Below are 24,092 nucleotides of genomic sequence, written 5' to 3'. Positions count from 1 at the left end.
TTTTCAGAAAAGGTGGATGATTTTCTTGCACTAAACTAAAATATAATTTGCTTATAAAATTTTATAGGGCGAATCTGGACTTTTCTCTATTTTCTAACTATGTACATTAATTACATACATTTCTTGGTTTCCTTTATTCCTTCCAGCAATTCAATCTGCACTTGTAAATCCTAAATAAAAAATATTCTACAAAGTGCAGAAAATGCACGCGAATACTTCTCTATTCTTGTTTAGTGTATATATGTATGTATTGTTTATCCTTTTTCCTATTCCCGTAGCTTTCCGTTTCCGACATTGCATTGAGGACGAAAAACGTCATTAGACACTTTTTATTTTGTATAAATGTATATGTATGTAAGACGATGCATCGTTGTTGGCATAATTAGATAAAACTTCTCTCCTGTTCTGTTACTCTTCGCAACCAACCAACCAAGCAACCAACCCAGCGAGCGACAGGATTCCATTTCCCTGTCGTTAATATTTTTGTCAGAACGGGACGGGTTTGAGAAAAGTATAGTTATTTGGCTATTGGTGGCGATATGGCGCGCGGCCGGCGGCGTTGTCGGCGGCAGGAGCTTTTGCTCGGTAGTGCGCATAAAGCGAACTGGGAACTTTTAAGCCTTGACACACTTTCGTCCTGGGTAGAAGAACAAAGAGAAACTAAAACTATTGCACTGAAATAATCCTTTAAAATTTCTCATTTTACATTGGTAGTGTTAGTGTTTGCTGTATTGAGTTGGGTGTTTTTCGTTTGTTTTTGTATTAAAATTGGAGAACTAAAAAATGTTTTGACTTTAAAATCAGTTTTTTTTTATACCATTCCAGTATTGCCTATACCTAACCTACCTATTTTTTCTGTATTGTTTGCTTGTTTTTTATTGGCAATTTGTATTTATTCTTTGCTTGTTAAAAGTCAAGAGTTTTCTTTTCCGTTTTCCGTTTTCTGTGTTTTTGTTTGTTTTATAATTGTTTTTATTTTATGATTGTGTAGGTATAGATACTTTGAAAGGCACGTTTTTGAGCTTATAAAAGTTTGAACTAGTATGGCTACTATAAAAGTGCAGCATTCGTCCTTTTTGAACACGTTTGAAGAAAACCATTTGCATAGTTAACTGGAGTGTTCTTTTCCACAAACACAATTATATTAAGAACGTTATGCATAGAACAATATGAATACACATACATATTTGACTAGAAATAGATAAATTTATTCTTGTTAACTCTACAGTGCTGTTGAAAAATGTTATTGGTATAAAATTAGAGTTAAAAAAGTTAAATAGGAGTATGTTTTTCGAATCTTTGATCATATTCAAAAAATGGTAATTAGTTTTTGTTTTTTGCATTATAGTAAGTCAAAATTATAGAAAGCGTAATAGATTCTTCATTTATCGAGTAACCAGGCTTGAAAGATTCTCAAAAACAAAAATAATTGTTTGTCTTTATTGCCAGAAAATAACATTTGCTTTAACAAAATAAATTGTTGGTAGGTTTTCATTAGATTTCTTGCTACACAAACAAATATAATTTGTTGTTTGACATTCGCTCAAACTGAAAAAAAAAAATGAACGATCTTTTGATAAGTATTGATTTTTGCGTTTTAGTTTACGTTTGTATAAACTCATATTATAAATTGTTTTAGAAATTTTCGAAATTAATATTTTTAGGAAAACAGAATTAAAACAAAAAAATTACAAGGTTTGAAAAGCTTCTTCGATAATTTAAAGCATGTCCACAGAACATAGAGAGATTTGTCCACCCAACGGATCCGTTCATTACAGTAAATATTTATTCTCTAGAGACGACACTATGAAAATAGAGCCTTCGAATATCTTGTAGTATCGGACAAATAGCTATGAAATAGTAAATATCGTCACGCTCCTTTCTGTTAAAATACTAGCAAAGGAGAGGTAGATCTGACCGATGCGGAATATAATTCAAGTTCAATATTTCAACCCTTGCTCTGAAAATTGTACCTATACATAGCTCTCGCAGAAAGCCCATTATTGAAATAATTTAATGCAGTAGTATTTAAGCAATGGCTTAGATTTCTATATATTTCTCTTGTTAACGATGATGATGCTCTATTTGCCAGAGCTGTAAAAAATGCAATCATTTTTGTATTGCAGTTAAATGATTGAATAGACTAACATTTTGAATAATTTGACTTCATGTCAGTACTTAACTTCGAAAAGCAATAAAAAGATTTCAAGCAGTAAAAAGACTTCAAAGCATTCAAATGACTGCACTACATTGAATGCAATCAAATGACTTAATGAATGCAAAGAATGTAAAAGACTTTTAAAAGACTTACAAGAATGCAAGCAGTAAAAAGTAATGCATTCTTTTGACTTTAAGTCTTTTAACTGCTCTAAATGATTTTTTTACAAAAGACTTCAAAATTAACTGGGAATTTGTTTTCGAAGTTAAAGTATTGCATTAAGCAATGTTAATTCATTCTCAAAATTCAGTTAAATGAATGGGACTTTTCGCGATGAAATACCAAATGATTGCATTCTTTTACAGCTCTGCTATTTGCATAGATGTTGAAGATATATATTTTCATAAACTTTTTCAATAATATTCGAAAAGATATCTTGCCAGTTATCTATGTTGAACTCATTCAGTTCAAAGAAACATTATGCAATTGCAATAGTTAATATCATTCCTTAAATGAGGATGCTTCTGTTCGCAAAAGAACCTTCATGATAGATGTGTGAAGATTCAAACTTGGTTTACTCATTACTCTTGTTGACAAATCTGCATACAAAATTTGAAATTTTTAATATAAATCGGCGCAATTCCAGACCCAAAATAAATTGCATAGGTTTTAGTCGAATTAGGTAACCGAAATAATCTTTTGAAAAAGAGGCGTTGTATCAACTTAAATTCTTCAAACTAGGTGTTACCAATACCGTAAGACAAGCAAGTGTTAATGGTTGCTTGGAAAACTCGGTATTTAGATCCTATATCTATGTTTTTATTTGAGAAGAAAGCTGGCCACATTATGTTGAGAGCTACTTTAGCTTCTTTACTCTTGCGCTGAACATGTTTATTGAAGCTACCGATAGCAGACATCAATAGGTTGGTTGTAAAATAACCACCTTTCTTTTCTCAACCTTCTACAACTCCGTGCCTCAAAAACCACTATCTTTGTTCTCTATGAGTTTATTTTAAGGTTCCAAATATGGCAGTACGTTTGGACCCTGTTGATTTGTAGCTGGAGAAAAGATGGGTTATCCGCTAGAATAACCAAGCCATCCGCGTAAAGAAGTACTTTTATACGAATGTCAGAAAAACAAACTCCACGGGGTAAATTATCTGAAATATCATCTATATAGAAGGCAAACAAGATTGGGCTGAGGTGAGGATACATGCTTGGGGAACACCTGCAATCGTTTGAAACCTTGGCCTCATCCCAAACTGTAGCAAAAGTTGTAGATAAACATTTTTCGTATGTATTTAGAAATTTTCCAGATTTATCAAGTGAGGCCATTTTGTAAATGCAGCTTTTAAGTCGATAAAGCAAGCATACATCTTCTTTTTCTTTCGGATAAATTTGTTAGCAATACTCGATTAAGCAAAAATATAGTCAACCCTTGAAAACCCCTTACAAAAACCAGCTTGAAACATACTTAAGCGATTGTTTGATTCTACCCAATTGATAAGTCTTTTGTATAGGATACGAGCAAATACTTTTCTAATGGAATTTACCTCTGTAATTCTCAGGTAAGCTAGAATCACCTTTCTTAAATATTAAAAATATAACAGCTTTATTAAAGCTCGTGGGAATGCAAGTGGAATCGTACAAGTTGTTGTAAAATTAAAGAAGATAATATATTGCTTGTATTCTAAAGATGAGTTCTTAGAAAATCAACCGGAATGCCATCAATTCTTGGGGACTTATTGTTTTTTATGTTAAAAAGATCAAGTTCCAATTCATCGAGGACTATTATAGAATCAAGTAAATTATCGACTGTGTCTGGGCAAACGTAATGAAATGAGTGCAAGTCATCTTGACATGTCAGCAAGGATCGGAAATGGGATGTCAGAACTTCAGCTTGTAATACACTTGAAGACATACGATTGTTTCCACCCAACTCCCGAACATTATACCAATAATTCTTTGAATCCTTACACCTTTCTATGTAAGCTGGTCGCTAAATTAAGTGTGTAATTTACCTTTTAAGCCTGTATATTTTGTTAGCTTCCAGATATGCAGATTTAAATTGGTCTAAATTAAATCTTCTTAATAACTTAAGGAAAGCGAAAGATTTTTTTCTAAGCCTCATACATTCGGAATCAAACCATTTATTTCTGGGTTGCAGCTGTTTGGGACTACTAATACGGGAAGCAGATTATCTAACAATTTCGCTTTTTTGTTCTTCTAATTGGTCAATTGCAGAAGGGCTTCGGGGTGGCAGCGACCCAACGTGAAGGTTTAATCTTTCTCGGAATCTCTTTCCCTCCTGAGCTATTCATTTAATGCTTGGAATTTTTTCTCAGCTTGGGCTATGACTTCCATGAAATAACTTTGCATTCACCAGAATTGGTAAATGAGACGTAAAAGTTGCTAATAATACTTCAAAATCATTAACAGCCTTAAGCCAATCACCATTCACTGCACACAGATCGATTACTGAACTTCCCTGCCACAAAAGTCAGTTATCTCATCTTTACATTCTGTTCTTTTAGTTTCAAGTTAACAGTTTTGTCAAAGTAAATAAGTTATGCAAATTAGTGGTAGTTAGAATTTCAAGGCCCTTTACAACTATATAAGCAAATAATAAAAACGGATTTAAAATTGAACAAGGGAAACATCCTATCCTTTTAGAATTTTTGGGTCAATAGATATAATTATTTATCTAAGCTACCGCTTCAGAGCATTTCTTTAAACTGCAAACCAGACGAACATTTTTTAAATTAATAGATACAAATTTAAAGACCAACAATCTTTTAACAGTACTTTAACAAAATGTATGTTGATGCATAAAAGAAGACTTCTTTATGGAAACTCAATTCAGTAATGCTTGGACGGTAAAGTTTTTATAATCGGCTTTCGAGATATTCAAACAAAAAATATAACCCAGGATAAATAAATACTGTAATAGTGTTGAAGTGTTGATGATTTAGTGACCAATATATATCTATTTTTAGTTAAAAAACTTCAAATGGAGAGTTTAAAAAACGAAGAGAAAATTAGATAAACTTTTTTTTTTTTTTAAATTAAAATTGTAAGTCATGAAAAGTTCTTTCAATTATGTATGTAGAGATAAAATCAAATATGTGAATGTGTATATTTAATTTTATGTGGTGTACATATGTATACACTACTATAAAAAGTTTATTTTTTTATTTTTATTTTTAGCTAGGTGTTCCTAAATGGATCTTGCTTTTTACGATATATTTTTTGGAGCTCTTATTGCGATTCTGTGTAATTCCTCGGATAAGTATTTATAGTAAAATCTATGATCTAAAAAGAATTAAAGGTACTTTAAGTACCCTACTATTAAACCATTAGTCCACTGTTTGATGTGCTTAAGCAAGTTTTTAGAATTATCTATATAATACATACAATTAAAAATAATTAAATTGTTAATAGCTAAGAATGAATTTGTCGTTTTTTTAATGTTTAAAACTACTTAAAAACGTGCTTCGGTCGTTCCATTAAATCCTCCGTGCGGAATTAAATTTCTGCTGCCAAAACTTTAAAAATGTGGACGAAGACATCAGTTTATGAGTGAAAGATATTGTTCACAGATTGTATTAAAGACAAGGCACAGCAAAGAGTCAACAAAATAGATTTGGGGCTGCAAATAAGTCGATTTACAGTGAAAGATATTATTAAGTTTGTTTGAATATTAGAAAATTGAAAGGAAACATTTTTGAATACTTGTTTTCCCCTCAAGAAAGTGTGGAATATCGATTGGTGCCAAAACGCTCAATTTCTGCACTCGGTCTGTAATCACGATATTCGCCTGACTTAGTTTATTGTGCCTTGAGGTATTCCCTAAACTGAAGAAACCACTCTATGAACACTGTTCAAAGCAGCAAGAGATAAAAACCAAAACGAACGAAAATTTTGAAAATTTGAAAACTTATTACATCCCGACGGAATTACTTTAATATGGATTAAGGGTTTATATACAAAAATGTCCAGTACTTTTTGACCACATTGTATATAGTTTTTTCTGGAATGAAGTAAAGTCCCAAAACTTGTAGTTGTTTTTCTGACATACAAAATAAACATATACACCATCTATAGTAAGAATTCGAAAATGTAACAAAATCAGATTCGTTCCTATTTGTGACTTGTGATAATTTATCAGCGCATTTATAATATCATTATTATGAAAGCTTTTAAAGTATCCTGAACAAAATGCTTCTTCATTTTATTATCAATTGTTACAACTTTGAATTGAAAACATACAAAATATAGTTTTGGAATGTGTTTACAAAGTTTTAAAAGAGTGTAAGTTCTTCAGACATACATATATTTTAATTAAAAAATATGTTTCCCAACATCGCACATATAAGTATGTATAGTGTGAGCTGTGGTCTATTCAGTGCTATAGAACGAAAAACTGAGCTATAATTTTAAAAGTTTGGTCCTTATATGAACTTTAACTCTTTTACAGCACAAAAAAGCGACCTGAAGTTTGTATTATTTTTTTTACACACATGATGTGTCCTATCATCAGCTTCGGGTAAAACAAACCTCACATACAAAAAGAATCTCAAACTTACATGAAACCGTGATTTCGGGTTAAAATACGCTCTTAGAGAACATGTGCATGTGCAAGCAAAAAACCACAAAATAACTCCATAGAATTCGGTTTTACAATTTTATTTTATTTTTAAATAGTTTTTTTTTGCGCAAAAGTTTGGACAGAAATCCATTAGAGTTATTGAATTCAACATCGAAAGTTTTCAGCTGTCATGCATCCTTAAACCGAGCTGACTGAAGTATGTCAGCAACGAACATCCAGTGAATTACTATAGATAGATAGATATAACCAATAACCATCCAGACTTTTATACAATATTAACTCGCGTTGGAATGAGTCAGTTTTAAACAATATACTTTTATGTACAGATATATATTTTGTTTGGAAAATGTAGTTTCGAATAATATCTATATTATTATAAAAGTATCTGTATAGATAGATATACACGTATGTGATCACATCACAATGCAAAAAATTCATTAAAGGATTCATTAACCTAATTTCATACTGCATCCTGTTGGCTCCCATTTTTCGATTATCGCTTTATTTAAAAGCTCATCCGATTATGCTTCGAAAATGGGGAAAACTGCAATCTGATGGGGTGTCGGTCGGTCTGTCGGTATGTGAATTGTGACGAGCGCTCAGGGCTTTGTTTCATATTCCAATATATATGTATTATGTATGTATGAATATTTATTATATTGAGTTCAATCTCAACCCTTTATACATTAACATTATATATATTTTATATTTGTGTAGGTAGGTATATCAAAAAATCTTTAATGAGATCATGATTCTGAAGGATATGCATTGACGCTTTGAATTATACAGTATACAGTATTTTTGCGCGTATATGATGAAGACGACACGATGATGAGGACGATGATGAGATAAAAGTGTAACTTTCCTCAAGTTCTTGGTATTTAAAAGACGTCCTTAGGGACACAATCTGCCAAAGGACATGAATTGTTTTACCTATGTAGGTACTATACGACAGCCACAGACTGCGATACTTACCTGAGCATGGCGTTGCAGAAAAAGTAGTTACATATATTAACGAAAACCAGCAAGCAGCTACCCCTGCTGTGTTATCTATGGTATAGCATATAGCATGTTGTTGGAGAAAACTTTATGAAGTGGTAACAATGACAAAAGCCTTTTCAAGAGAGTGACGTCAATGGTCCTTAAGGGAGTCTGATAACATTTTCATCAAAATGCAGAATGTTAGCTAAAATTACTTATATACAGTGACTCCTGAGTCAAGGCGCAAATTAGTTTTGAAGCTGCAGTTTTATTATGTTTTTAATAAATAGTTATACAATATACCGTGAACAAATTATAAAAAGGTATTAGTTTTTAATTTTTAGAATTAAAAAACAAATAATGATTTTGAATCTTTTGTTATATTCATGTTAAGATGTTGTTTTATTTACAAGATATGCTCGGTAAATATAAAAAAAAAGATTGATAGAAGCCCTTGAATGTAGATAAAAGTTAAAGTATCCAAAGTTTGACTAAAGATCAAACTCATTTTTCATATATAATATGAAGTTGTTTGTATGGGATTCAAAATGTTTTCAATGTACAAACATCAAGACGGAAGCATAGTATCGCAATCGCAGTTTTATTTAAAAACAAATTTGATAGCCAAAACAATTGAAACTTTTCTACAGATCAATGATTTTTAAACATGAAACCATCATCTTATTATTGCGTATTTTGTTATTATGTGGCTTATTATTTATTATTAAATGGAATAAATAATAATTGCAACAATTCGTTGAGAACTATTAATTCCTGATCTAGATTCAAGAACAAGATCACTAATAGCGTCAGAAAAAAAGACTAATTAGAGAATTTGATTTTATGAGTTTTCAGAGCTGGACAAATTCATAAGATAGTCTAATGCCTAGGAGAGATCGTTATAAACAGACTCCTAACTTTTTGGAGGAATGTAGATGTTTAAAATGAAAATAGTCTTAGTCTGTACCATTATATTTACACATACCAGTTCAATTGACAATTCAAATGGAAAAGATACAGAAGAAGAGATCACTACCAACTAAATCCTTTGCATTACCAATATGACATGATCGTTTCTGTAAACATAGAACTCTTGACTGAAAAGTTCTGTGTCGGAAAAGCTTGAATTAAGCCACGTTTCTGTCAAAACAAAAACGTCGTGGGGAAATTATTGGGAATTAAGAAAAATGTCAAATGTTTTAAAGCAACACCTTGTTTTTGACTTTTAGTAAATTCTGTGACTAAAGTCTCTGCGGACCATATATTTGTGTTGCAAATGGAATCAATGAAAGTGGGATTCGTTATTAATTTAAAAGTGGAAAGAAAGCTATTTGGTTTACTGATCTTAGTGCACCTAATGGATGAGCTGAAAGGTATGCTCTTGGTAGATACGAAGTGGGAAGTTATATCTTCTGGCGTTGCAATTGGGTCCAGACGAGATATAAAAATTATTTTTGGTTTCGAGACAGCTTTGATAGGGATGAAGTTGTTTATTGCAGCTCCTGTAACAGTTCCGTTGGGATCTGTAGGTATTGGGGTGATGTTGAAATTTGTTCTTTTAGATTGGGGTTGAATATCCCTCAAGTTCAGAGTTTTCTCGGCTTCTTTTCTTTGACTTTTTCTTTTGTTTGTCAGGTACACTTTCTACGTTATTAAGTAGAAAGTAGTAGGAATAGGCTGTGCCAAATCATTAGTCGAAATAGAACTAGCGGCCATGATGTTGGTCACAGAATATCTATGCATTTAATTTGCAAACTGCAGTATGGAAAGACTTCAGTAGCTCTTCAAAATCTTTAGAAAGTTTTAAAATGTCAGCCTTAAAAGAAGACATTTTAAAAGCTAGTTGAGATACAGAGAGCTTACGACAGTCGTGACAGCACCAGTAAGCATATTTCGAATTGGATATTTTTTCAATGAAAGCTTTGGTTGAACCAACGCATTTTGCATGGTAAAGATTACCACAGGGTCCGAAACAGGCAAATGGAGGATTCCATATTTTACGAAGGAGTGTTAAAATAAATAATACAAACAATATAGATACAAATTTATTTATTTCGTGAAATCAGTTTATTAGTTCTTGAGAAAATTTAAAAACAAAACATCGGTTCAATGAGGATTCACTTGTATTTTAAGAAGCCAATTTTTTCGGTGCGTTTTAAGAAAATTCGAATTTTCGATTTTAAACCACTGTTAGATAATTATAAACTTAAAAGAATCAAAAAAAAAACTCTGTCGCGAATGTTTTTTAAAACCTTCATTTTCAAGTTTAAACACAATCGTGGCAATGATTTCGGCTGTAGGAGTGAAGATAGACAGATCGACGTAAGGAATCGGGGACCTATTTTTTGTGACGAATTCAATACTAACCATAAGTTCCTACATGTCCTACTAATTACACATGTAATTGAAATTTCTAATGAGTCTATTCAAGTTCTTGAAGAAAAGCGCTTTAAATTACAGTCAAGGTAATCGATTTCCAGATTTCCGATTAAAAGCAATACACATAAAATATAAAGACTAAGAATTTCATGAAATTATTTTGTAATATCGCTTAAAATGAAATTGTTTAAAAACAACAACCAATTACATTTTATCATTACTTTTGTTTTCAATTACATTTATCCAATTTAATTGCAAGTAATTAACGCTTTTCTATTAAATTTAATTTGTAACTGAAATTTTCAATGGATTGTAATTGAAAAAAGTAATTACAAGTTTCGTAATTGCATTTTGTTTGTAATAATTTTTTCTGAACTCTGCTTCATATGTTATTCAGTTACAAATTTAGTACAGTCTAACATAATCTACATGAATCAATTTGTTAATAGTTTTCCTAGACTATCGTTTGGACCAGTGCCAGGGGATTTGTGAAAGCACTAAACTATATGCATAATAAAATCTATATAAATATATTTCACATTAGTGAACTTTAATAAAAACGAAACAAGAATGTCAATTAGTACATACTCAAATTTTAAATTCTTAATGAACACCTCGGATATATAATATGTATTTCAAAACATAGTGGAGATTTGTTGTTAAAATTTTTGTTTTGTTCTTAATTTATCCCAAAAAGTTACTGCAAACGAACTTTGAACTCTTATTAACTTTATAATAACACAACAAATATGAGTGTACATACGGAAACGAATGTATGTATATTGTATATTTTGTTATGGAAAAGCAAAGTCCATTCACTTGCTTTGCTTATAATCCTGGTGAATATTTGAATGGTACACTAACTAACAAGGTTTCCTGTGTAAAAGTTATTCATCTGTGGAAATGTGTGTTTTTATTTAGTTTATTTAACAGAACAAAAAGAACACCGAAATAGAAAAAATAGAAAACTAAAACTTCAAAATCTGTTTCATGATTAAGGCATTCCAACATAAAACTTACCTTAGCATCGTCAATTCAAAGGCTAAACTCGCTCACTTACAAAAGATACTATTAAAGGGAATGTAAGCTTAACACAAATTTTAAGATTTAAGATTCACAATTTCATAAAATGATGCATAGGCCCAGATGATACTATTATCTTCATCAATATATTGGATTAATCCTCTTTTCGGGTGTTTATTTCTGCACTATCCACCATTACTCATTATAAGAAAAAAATTATAGAACAATTGTTAATCAAAACGATTAACCGACTTTTCTAGAGACAACAGAATATATTTTTTTTTCCTCAGATTATTGCCAAGGTCTTCATAATTTCGGAAAGGATTTAGATGTTGCAAGCACGTAACATATTTATGAGCAAAATGTGCATTTTATTCCATAAACTTAAAATTTAAAAGCAAATTCATTTGTAAAGATCCGAGAGACTGTTCCGTAAGCTTGATTGGTTTTCGTGCAAATATTTTAGTTACCATCAAAAATTTGAAAGTTGCGACATTATAGATGTGAGTATCTTTCAACCATTTCTGCACAGCAATTATGAATTAATCTATATTCCTTATTCAAGAGACTGGAAACATACCAAAAGTAAGTTAACGACTACTACCACAATTCAAGGCAAGATCTTTATGCTTAAGTCAACACGGCCAAGAAAACTATTTCAAACCGTTTACAAAACCTCTGCCAAACAAAAATTAATTACTCGATTTACTACAGTATATTTATTCGACCGTCGTAAAACAAAATATCCTTTTAACACTACCTAATACCTATAGAAATAAGGCAGGTTCTGTGAATGCTTGAAAAAAAAACTCAAATATACACAAGCTTTCCTTTGTTTGTCATCTCTTGAATATTATCCTCGTTAGAGGTACAACGTTTTCAAGTCCTTAATATTCACAGAACCATACAAAAAACACCCTGAATCTGTTTACTTGAATGCGGACAAAACCTCTATACACACAACACAGAGCGTTTTTACCATAAAAAAAGGATTAAATTAGATGAAACTTTTTTTTTGATTATTATTTTTAAAAACCCTTGCTTAAGTATTTGCTAAAAAAATGGAATCTACTTTGCCCGTGGCAAGCGATTCATACGACGTTTTTTTTACTTTTCATTCAGAATTAGCTAGGGTTGTACATAAATACAAACAACAAAAAAAATACTGAGAAAAAGGACGAACTCCGTATCAGAACGGTTGGTTGCTGTTCTCTGTGAATTGGGACATTTCCCTTCCAGCTTTTGGCATTTTGCGCGTCGCATATATAGGTTGGTGTGCAATTTCGCACCGGGAGAAATGTTAAAATATACATGTGAACACATCCAATTTAAGGACGATAGAGGAAAATATGAGGCATGTTGGATGTGCAATGCATGTGTATATAAAGATGTTCGTATTGTTGCATCTACGTAATCATTAAAACAACTCCTTAGCAATGATACCCATTTTTTGTGTGTGGTTGGTATAAATTTAGTTTTTCACAAAACTTGTGTCCTTTTTTAAATTTAATTTCCTGAGAGCTTCATGATATTGTTTTTTACATTATTTTGCATTGTTAAGTGGGAATACTTTTAATCCAATTTCATAAAATGTTCCAGCCTTTAGACCGACCATCAGCTGATGAAATTGCACACTCTTATACCCTTAGATCGATATTTTCCTTTAGTTCGCATTGTGTTTTCTTTATTTTTTTTTTGTAGTTGTTGTTTGAAATAAAAAAGTTCCAAGAATCTAGGCCATTTTAGGCGAATGTAAACGTAGAAGGCCAAGTGCTTTTGTATTAATACTGTGGTCTATAGGTAAGTGATTCCACAAGTGTGTGTGGATCATCAAAAATTAAGTATAAAAAGACTATCGATATATCATGTGTGTTAAAAGCGGCTTCTTTGTGACATGCATCCGTAACGACCAATTTTCCGTGACCCTGGAGCATAAATCAGGCTAACATTGACTGTTGACTGATAATAGCATAACAAACCCCACAAGAAAAAGTTTTAATCTCCTCTATGTGTCTTAATCTACATTATATAATAGTAGCTGTTTTGTCCAATTCAAGTCAAAAGCATTTGGTATAATCACACTGAATTTTTCAAGATTCATTATTCATAGGGCCTGGTCCCTGGTGTGATTTGTCTTAAATTCGATTTCGCAGAAGATGATTTTAAATTGAAAAGTAATTTCAGTAAACAAATGCTCCACAGTTGTTGGCGTTTATCTAGAGCTTATGGCCTTCCTTTAGGTAGGTATGATATTTATTTCAGCTACAAGAAGTGTGAAGCGAATGGAATGTTGCCCGAACAATATTATCATTTGCACGTGTTGTTTTTTTATTTTTCAAAATAAACTGAATAAATAAAAATCAATTTGACAGAAATAGTTTTAACAATATAGAAGTTGAAAGTTTCTATTGGAAGACATTTGCGTTTTGTATGGTTGTGTTTATGTTTTGAGAAATGTTAAAATCACTTTGGTGGAAGGCGTAAAATTGTTCAAAAAATAATTTAATTTTTTAACTTTTAATTATTAAAATGACAGTAATAATGAAAACAAAGAGAACTGAATGAAATAAAACAAGCGTTTCAAACCGATTGCAAATATTTAAATTTACATGTCCAGTCGACTTGTGAAATATGTCGAATCTAAAAGTGGCAATGTTTGTTTTTGTAATTGGAGATTTGAGCTGTTAGAGAAATTTGAGTATAATAATACCTATTCTACGAATTGAAAGTGTTTTAATTTAGTTCAATCTATCAATCAATCAATCAGAACTGTGCCAATAGTTACCAAAATGCATTCTCTCAAAAGCTATATAAAAACAAAGGCTGGGCTGCGACCCACACTGATAACTTCCCATCCCGTCTGTCTATTTGTCTTGCTTAAAAGGTTTGTTTGTAGGTTTTCTTCTGAAATAGTTTGATTTGAAAATATGTTTTCGTTAACGAGATTTTTACCAATTTTAGTAACAATTCTTAAAAATTTGTATTACTTCTATAATAAACAAATACAAATTGGATGAATGATATTGATTTGAAGTGAATATCTTCTAATTTTTAACAATTTTGCGTACTGTTTTGTAGGTTTTAATTTTTTATGAAAAAACGGACTATAGGATTTTTATAAAAAAAAATCACTAGATGTCGAAAAAAATGTTTTAGGGAGATAAAATACGTTTAAGCCTATGTTTTAAAAGATATTTCAGCCGAAAATAAATTTTTACCAACTTTTGCTAAATTTTCTTTTAAGTTTTCATTTTTTGTAAAAAAACTGTCGATTTTTCTCAAAATTTTACTGAATGTTGACAACAATATTTTTTAAAAGATAAAAGTAGTTTAAAGCCAATATCTCAAAGTTTTGAAAAGATATTTGTGTCGAAAATACCTTTTTACCTAAATTTTTTTAAAATCATTTTTTGTTCATAAAATTTTCGAAGTGATAAATATTTCTTTTATCAGTTTTTTGATTTATAATTAATTAGAATTTTTTACAAAAATTTAATTGTTTTGTGTCGTGTTGCAATATATAATATAAAAATTGATTCATGTCTCTAGCGTTATTGATTCGAGAGATATTTAGGGTTAACCAACATTTTCACCTTTTTTTTTTTAAATTTATATGGGAAAAAAAACACACACTAAATATTTTGTGAGTCCTTTCTGCGTCTTTCTATCTATATAACAAAATTTATTTGAAGTCGATATCTCTTCTGGTTCTTGAGCTATGGACGACGAAGAAAACTTCGCAAACGTACAGACGTACGAGCGTGCGTACACACGCACGCAGATACATCTTTCTAAAAATCTTTTATTTCGACTCTAGGGACCTTGAAACGTCGAGAAATGTCAAAATTTGCAATTTGCAAATCGGACCCATTACAATAACTACCTATAGGAAGTTAAAAAATGATAACGACTTCTTTTGATAAATTATTTCAAATTATTTCATATGCTTGTAACATTATGAAAAGTAAAGTTTTTCAACACATTGTAAATTTATATTAAATAAAATACAATTTACATAGCCTACAGAAAATTTGAATCTTGTACCATCTGGTAAAGGGCTACAGATTAATGGATTTTTACTAATTTTGTTTACTTTTGACGAAATATTTTGTTACTTGTAAGCTATTTTGTTAAGCTAGATAATAATTTTGATAAAATAAATGAATGAATAGTTTATAGTGGTTGCAAACTAAAAAACGAATTTTAGTAACCCTGAGGAGCGAAAAAGTTATCGAAAAAAAATTAAAATTGACTCAATAAGTTTAATGCTATTAACTTTCTCGATTTGAAGTATAATGTCAGGACTAAAATGTTTGTACCTTCATAAATAAGTCTAATTTAGAAAAGCGCCTTAAAAATTATGCTGGTTCCAAGCACATTTTGTTACTTGCAATGACTTAAAAAATGTTTCATATTTTCTATTTCATACATTTAAAATATTAGTTGTCTTATGAAAGAAAGTATAGTTAAATGCTACATTTTTTAAGATTTTTCCATATTTATTAAAATATACTAACGTAACAAAACTCAGTACTTTTTTTATTATCCCTACAAAAAGCAAACATTTACCCCCACTATTTGACATAATATGACGTAATTCCGCTTCTTATTTGTATATTATATGTTAAATGCCCCACACGTGCGCTACTAGGATATTATGTACATAGTCTATTCCACAGACCAACATTTTGCATCCATTTGGAAAAGGTTCGAGTCCCCCCATTTCATTACCTTACCCAATTGTTTGCAACATTCAACAACGAAAAAATATACAGATAAATATGCATAAGTCTATGCCTATAATTAAAATCTCAAAAGCTCAACAATTACCAACAATCAACAGAGTATTTCTACCTAGCTTGTTCTACCATTTTAAAATTGCACAACGAGAATTAGAACGGACGACCATACTGGCATCCACCCAGATGTGAAATGCAATGACAGCCGACGACGTCAAATGAAAAAATGAAAAGAAGGTGTTGGCGCCGACTGGGGCTATGGCAAAGGAGGAAGAATAGAGGACTGCTGCAGCTGCTGATGTCGACTGGGAAATAAAAACACAGAAAATATCATTCAATTCCATTTACAGGGTCACGGTCAAGGACGCTTGGCTTGAAACACACATTCAAATAGCTTGAATATCATATGTACAGGACAACACGAGGCAAAATGAAAAAAGGATTGGAACTAATACACCCGCATAACGGCTGCAGTGTTTTCGCTTAGAAAATATGAAATCTATTAGAACTTAACTAGGATTTTAGCTGAAAATCCGTTTAGCATCCTGATGCCACTTCTACTTCTACTGTAAATGGAAGGCTTGGCTTTGCTGAGCAAAGAAGCCAGAAGGTATAACACAGAATGAAGCACACTTTCGTTCTAGGTCAGCGCAATGATTTTATTTCTTTTCGCTAGAAGCAACGCGAGCTAGAGAGGTTTTTCCTTTTCTCATAATAAAGCGTGTCCTTTATTTCGCCCCACTTTGTAATTATAATCCTCTTATATTTTTCGTGAAATCGGTCGGGTCCAAATAGCCAGAAAGCCAACCAGGCAAAAAGGCAGAAAAGCAGAAAGCCAGAGCAGGGAGTCACCATGCACATTCACAATCAAAGACAAACGGGAGAATGCCCAGGAGCTAATTGGTTTTGGCCTATTTTTTAGTCTTTTATTATGCTGTGCAACATAAGGTCCTCTTTTGTACACATACAATATATGCATCAGCCACATCGAGAAAGGAGTGCATGCACCACATTGGGTTGCTGGAGCAATGTGCAAAGTGCCACATTCCATGCAGCTCTGCTTTATGGAAATTATAGTGATAAGGATAACAAACAGACAAACACATCAGCACAACTCATAACACGTTAAATGTAAAAGTATTGTATTGTGAAAAACTATACTTGCATGTGTTCTGTCTTGGGGTTTAAAAGTGCTCCTTGTTGTGCTTTGTTGTCACACAATGGAGGATCTCTGAAATTCAAGAAAAAGGATTGTCTTTTTCTTTTACTATTTGTTCTAGCTCGGTTTTAATCTCTTCAATGTGCCTATGTTTGCGTGAATGATTGCATTTTCAATAGAAGGCAAAAGCAGTCTGTTGGTGTGTGGTTTTTGAGTGTCCTGAAAGAGAAATATCCTTTGACCTTTTCGGTGGGTTTCTAGCACTTGATTCCAACATACAATCCTTGAATATATATACCTACATAGTGTATGTACAGTACATACGATACGTATGTAGAACAAGATTAGCTGCTTGCTTGACATTGAAAGTGTGATGCATGCGAAAGATGCTTCGCGATTTGTTTCTCTACATTTTTGACCTTTGGTTATTGTTTCAAGACTTTGCCTCTGCCTGCATATGTGGAGCGTGTGTAAACCCTTTACAGGCTTTAATGGTGTTTTTTTGTTAAGTAATTCATGCAATCACGTTAACACACAATTTTATTATACAATGTATACAACCGAGAGTAAAGTAGTTCATGGTCGAAGTGGTTCGTTGCTCGAACACTACTCCTTTACTACTTCTCGGCTCTGTTGCTGGTTCTCCTTTTGGTTGCAAGGATATTATATGACTATGACAAATGGTTTGCTAGATTTTTTCTGTTTCGCATAAATGCATCAAGCAAAAGCAAGACACAAAATGTATATGACACAATTTTGCTTCTGGGTATTTTGTTTGTGTAGCGTGTTACTATTTAAAATATGGAACTCTTGTGTAAAATCCAAAAGTGGCACTAATATTTAGATCAAGGATTTTGTTTTGATTTAAAATGGCACGAATAGGCATCAAGCAAGTTCGAATTATTATTTGAAGTGTTATATAGGGTGAAAGTGATGGCATATTGTGTTGTATATATCTGAAAATGTGAGGTACATTTGATCTTTGTTAAATACAGAAATTGGCCAAGTGAGAATTTGTACTTAATCGTACCAATAGGTTTCTAAAGTGGTTAAACAGGACATTAAGAACAAATGTATGGCTAAAAAAGCTCAAGGTTAATATGTGTACATTTTTAGATGTACAGGTGTGTACGTATATGTTTGTATAAACTTACAACAATTAAGGGCCGCTTCAACTCTAAAATAAATAGATATTGCGATCCTTTAGCCAACGTGAGCTCTGCAAATTAAAATGGAGTAGGAGCCGAAAGTTTTTTTTTAAATTTACAAAGAACTCCCAAGAAACAATAGATTAGTCGCAGTGCGTTTATAACGAATGGAATTTTCATTTTTATGACAAGAATAGAAAAAGTCAAAGAGACATTTTAAAACATTTGTTCAACACAAAGAAACCTGAACAATAAGTTAACCGAACAATCTTTAATTACTATAAAACTGATATTTCAAATCAAACATTAATCCGGGTGTATTTAATCTAAGTATTACCTTTAAAAGGTAGTACCCGTGGCATGATGGTTAGTGCGTTGGACTGTCATGCCAGAGGTCTTGGGTTCGATCCCTGGATATGCCATCTAAAGTCTTTTCACGGGTACTGCCTCTTGCGAGGAATTGACAAATTCTCCAAGAGTAACTCTTGTCATGAAAAAGTGTTTTCTCAAATTAGCCGTTCGGATTCGGCATATAAACTGTAGGTCCCCTCCATTCCTGACAACATTACTCGCACAAGTGAAGGGTTGAGAGTTGTAAGTCATTAGGCCCTAGTTCTCAACGGACTGTTGCGCCACCCAATTTATAATTATTTATTTTATTACTTTTAAAAGAAAGATGTCAAATACCAGATAAAGTCAATCTGCACTTGCAATACAAAACTAAAAACAAAACAATACTTAAGTTTACATTAATTTTGATAAAATCATAGCTAAAAGAAGAACCTTGATTATGCCGTTTTCTTCCAAAAGTATTTTTTGTTTTGTAAGTTTGGTTATAATTGATTTTTGCTCTTAGGCTATTATGATACCTTAAACTAAACTAAGCTAATTTAAAAAAGCACTTTTCATGACAAGAATAACTCTCTTGGAGAATTTGTCAACTCCTTGCAAGAGGCCGTAATCATAAAAAATCTTTAGGTGACTGACTGGGATTGAACCCTGGAAGAAACTTATTAACTTCCCATAGGAAGTTTTGTAATCGGTCCAATTTGTCGAATTGAAAATTTTGACATTTATCGGTGTTTCAAGGTAATTAAAGTCGAAATAAAAGACTTAGAAAGATGTGTATGCGTGCTTGTGTGTGTACATACGGACGTTCGTACGTCTGTATGGCTGTACGTCTTTACGTCTGTACGTCTGTTAGTCTGTACCTCTAAACGTCTGTACGTCTGCACGTCTGAACGTCTGAACGTCTGAACGTCTGAAAGTCTGAGCGTCTGTACATCTCATAGCTCAAGAACCAGAAGAGATATCATCTTCAAATAAATTTTGTTATATAGATAATAATGCAGAAAAGACTCTCAACAAAATTGCATGGGTGTTTTTTTTACAGTTTTTTTACAAAAAATAAAAACCTAAACAAAAAAATGAATAAAAGTTTTTAAAAATTGATTTTCGACTCAAATATCTTTTCAAAACTTTGACATGTTGGCTTTAAACTACTTTTATCTTTAAAAAAATATTGTGTCAACATTCAGTAACATTTTGAGAAAAATCTAACTGACAGATTTCTTACAAAAACAATACTAAAACTTGGTAAAAATTTACTTAAGACTCAAATAGCTTTTCAAAAATTAAAAATATTGCCTTCAACCTTTATTTCACACAAAATATTGTTTTCAATATTCAGTAGTTTTTTTTCAGAAAAATCCAACAGTCTGTTTTTTCATAAAAAAATAAAATCCACAAGAAATAGTACCCAAATTTGGTACAAATTGATGTTCGGTTCTTGATATCTCTCAAATAAATTTCATTCATCCAATTTGTAAAAATTTAAGAAATGCTACTAAAATTGGCAAAAATTCGTTTTCGACTAAAACGCTATTTAACAAAACTTGATTTCAAACTATTTCTTTATATGAAAAATACTGGGTAATTTTAAAATTTTTAAGAATTATTCAACTAAAAACTTTTTTAACTCAACACGAAAACCTACAAACTTTTAAGCAAGACAAATCGACAGGATGGGAAGTTATCAGTGTGGGTCGCATTTCAGCCTCCTTTTTTATATAATAAGCGCACACTCAAGAGGATAATATACTACCCTTATTATGTAGACACAGTGTGAGCACTAGGAAAGGGAAAGAGGGGTTGAAAGAAGGTGGCTATAAGTTAGTTTCCCAATATTTCATATTGTTTGGGACGAGTTCTTTTTTATAACATGAGTGCTAAAAGGGTAAGTTAAGCCAGCGATCAACCGTGCGGAATTTGTATGGGCGGGCGGTATGAACGTAGCCTACATATCTGACACCACTAGGTATGGAGTGTAGGAATATGAATAAAATAAAAGTAGGTAAGGAGGTATGATAATTGTTAGGAAGGTGCAGTGTAATAGGTAATTCATTTTTGACAAAAAAAAACTTACTGCTTACTTTACAGATGGAAAAACACTGGCACTTACCATGGAGAGCTTGAGACATTAAATTAATTTTGCTGTTTGAACCCAAATTTGGTTGTGGTAGTCCACGCACGGGAACGCTATTTTATTTGATATTCTAAAATCTTGATTTAACGAGAACATAAATGATTCCTTCTTGTTTTTAAACCCATTTACATAAAACTGACCTTTCATTTAAGACAATTGACTCTTTGTGGACATTTTGTTCCTAGTTTCATTCTCTTCAAAATGGAGCTTCACTTATTTTACTTCCTGAATGTTTGGTTGATGATTTGAAAATTGGTTTAACTAAATTTGATTTACACAATCATATTCTTGTATCTAACCTACTTTTGTATTTCTACATTTCTTCTTTAAGTTTATTTAACCAAATAAAAACAATTTACTGAAAAATTTCTCTGCATAAGTTCCTCATCATTATGCGTTCTTACTTTTCAGTAAGCTGGCTTTAATTTTGAACTAACGATGAATCCAGCAAATAGAGTACTGGCACTGGTGCGCCTTTCAAACTTTGTAATCTTTATTAATTAAATGTATCCACTGACTCGTGTCAGCCTCAGCACATTAAGAAAATTGAATTAAGCACTTGTACAGAATCTGTTTTGTGCGGTTTTTATTTTGTTGATAAATTTTTAAATTGCATTTTTTGCTTGTGTCCTTGCAGATAACTGGAGCTGCTCAAATTATAATAGGAACTTCTTTGCTCTGGGGACATGTTGGTTATTATGGCATCGTACAAAACAAATTGTGGGCGCCATCCGCGATTCTCCTAGCTTTGGGTCCTTTCACATTCATCTTGTGCTGGATGGGATGTCAAGCGACGAATCAAAAGAAACGCTGCCTCCTAGGAATGGTGAGTAAAAGTAAACAGACTCCAACCACCAAACCAACGAACAACATCCATAAATTGAAAAATTCAAATTGGATTGTTTGACGGTGCGGTATGGTATGGTTTGGTGTAGAGGAGGGCATGGAGATTATGTGTGGATGTGGAGCAATCCGTGCGAGCAATAGAAGCAGAGCGGAGATCATTAATTTTGTCATGTTTCCTTACAGTTTAGTGCACTATTAGTGGCAGCAATCTGTGTGCAATTCATTGTGTGCGGTTGGGCACTAGCTATGCGAGAGAATCTACCGACTTCGGTTGAGATTTACGTCGATGACTCCTTTGTTGATTTTCTGGATAAGTTTTCACGTACCAAAGTGGATAATTTGCATCTTTGGAATCGAATGCAATCACAGGTATTTTTAAACTTAGTAAAACTTAGTGATGACATTAATTGAATACGTTCTTTTTTTTGTAAAGTTACAATGCTGCGGTGTGGATGGACCGTTAGATTATAGACGCTTATCATTGCCATGGTCCTGTTGCTCTCGGCCAGAACACGCTTATGAATCTGCTTGTGATACACATTATAAACGGGGATGCCTTGCAGTTTTATCGGAACAAATAAAGGTTCGACTTTTGCTGGCTTGCTTCGCTGCCGCTGGCATTGCACTAGTCCAGGTAATTTTCTTTCGAATACCATTTATGTAGTGGCTTAGAAACACCGAATATCCTATATAACGCTGGGTTGTGTGCACACACGTGTGTAACTTTTGAGAAAATTACAAACAAAAACATTTTCTTAAAAGTTACACTGTTAAATATGAATAAAATAATAACAATGCACGCTTTCAGCGCTTTGTCATCCAATTGGTGGAATACACATTTTTGTTTCAAAATTAATTATTAACGCAATATAAGCTTGATTAAATGTGTTACCCTTTTAGTTAGATCCACTATACACAATGTTTTCATGGCCACACAAAAAGCAGGCTACCTTATTTAGAAAAAAAAAATGTTTTTTATTTAACTTCTTTATTTTTTTCAGCTCAAACTTAATGTCAATTAATAAAATTTAAATCTTTTAGTATACACGTTTTTTAAGTAACCCATGAGTAATAGGACCTGGAGAGTTTATTATTGGTAGAGAGTACAAAAGCCACACCGAAAATTAGCACTAGTAAAGCGATCCATAATCACATGGGAAAAGCTTGAATTTTAGAAATACGGATGCATATTTATGAAAATACAAGTAAAGTTTAAATATGCGAGATTGATTGAACAGGTTTTCCAATAAGATGTTTTATTTTGAATATCTTCATTTTTGGGGAGGTGTCATATTTTGACATTTGACATGTAAAAATTAAGCCATTACTAAAAATGGAACGATACCTTCAAAAACGCTCTTATATTGTTAATTTACACTTAGCTTTTTTAAAAGAAAGATTTCTTGACTGTAAATAACATCAAACTTCTTATTGGAATTCCGTATTGATCCCTGAGTCATGATCGCACTGTTGTTCAATTACTCCTACCCACCATCTTGTAAGGTTTCCGGCGATGTGTTTAGGCTCGCTCTAGCTCTTCTTCAGTCTCATTAATTATTTTTCCTGATACTTCCATGCCGGGCTTGTAATGTAATCATCAAACTGGAAAACAAAGTTATGTATATGGTAACCAGATCCTACTTTTTGTTTTTAATGGTTTTGAGTCACAAATTTTTATATTTCGCAAAAATACCTTACTTAAGGCTTTTTAAGGCGATGTTACTCATAAAGTAGTTCTTTTGTCAACAAAATTCGTGGTTTTTTCCAAATCTTATTTCCCTTACTTGTATATTATACCCGTGTTTTGTTGGAAAATCTATCCATAGTATAGTAGGATTTTACACGTATAATAAAAACAATATCCATAGCGTGAATAACACCGATAAAAGTTAGAGTAAAATCTTACTATGGATGGGCTTATGACATTTATACGAGTCTCGAATGGATCTTATGTGATTTCGTTATGTTGGTACGAATGACATTGCATTTGTATCTCGATGGCTGAGTTCGTTGAGTAGTTTTGCATTTGGAATTATGTATTTGTTTTCCATTGAAAAAAAAAATCAATCTGTTACTGTTGATATTATTTAGTTTTGTTGATGAAAATAGACTAATTGGGCTCATTTTGCAAGAGAAAACAATAAAAAAGATAATTAAGTTTTGCTATGCTTCCACCAAAGGTTTAACTCAGTTTAGATTAAATAAATCTTTTTGGTGTCCATTCCATGTCTATTTTTTTTTTGAAATTTGATTAAAAAAAACTATATTTTTGTACACAAACATGCAAATAAACAGACCATAATGCATTATCTGTTAAACCAACTCCTCCACACAGATTGTTCTTCTCAAATTTTCACTCAACTCCGATCTCCGACGGGAATCGAGTCAAATTAAGCTCATTTCAACTCGATTCAGGTATATAAAGAATTGAGGCGATCTTCAAGCTCGCTTCAACACCACATGTTAATGTAGTAGTCTACGAAGAAACCTCTTCTCTGAAGCAATTGTTAAATGAACTTTTTTTTATAGAATCTCATTTTCGAGATTTTTTCTTAAACGCACTTT

At 32.1% G+C, this 24,092-nt stretch overlaps 1 protein-coding gene across 4 annotated transcripts in view; it reads left to right on the top strand.

The window, feature by feature from the left end:
- The window catches only part of LOC129952199 (tetraspanin-18-like), a 100,106-nt gene that overhangs the window by 69,027 nt on the left and 6,987 nt on the right, over window positions 1-24,092 (top strand). For all 4 annotated transcript variants that reach the window (XM_056064677.1, XM_056064675.1, XM_056064674.1 and 1 more), the window contains 3 exons: window positions 21,319-21,507; window positions 21,711-21,896; window positions 21,961-22,161. In XM_056064677.1, the coding sequence (XP_055920652.1) occupies window positions 21,319-21,507; window positions 21,711-21,896; window positions 21,961-22,161 (576 nt within the window). The remainder of the gene's footprint in view (window positions 1-21,318; window positions 21,508-21,710; window positions 21,897-21,960; window positions 22,162-24,092) is intronic.

This window comes from Eupeodes corollae, chromosome 3 (genome assembly GCF_945859685.1).
Source record: "Eupeodes corollae chromosome 3, idEupCoro1.1, whole genome shotgun sequence".
NCBI lineage: Eukaryota > Metazoa > Arthropoda > Insecta > Diptera > Syrphidae > Eupeodes > Eupeodes corollae.
Note: the sequence above shows the minus strand (reverse complement) of the source record. Positions and strands in the feature narration are given on the sequence as shown.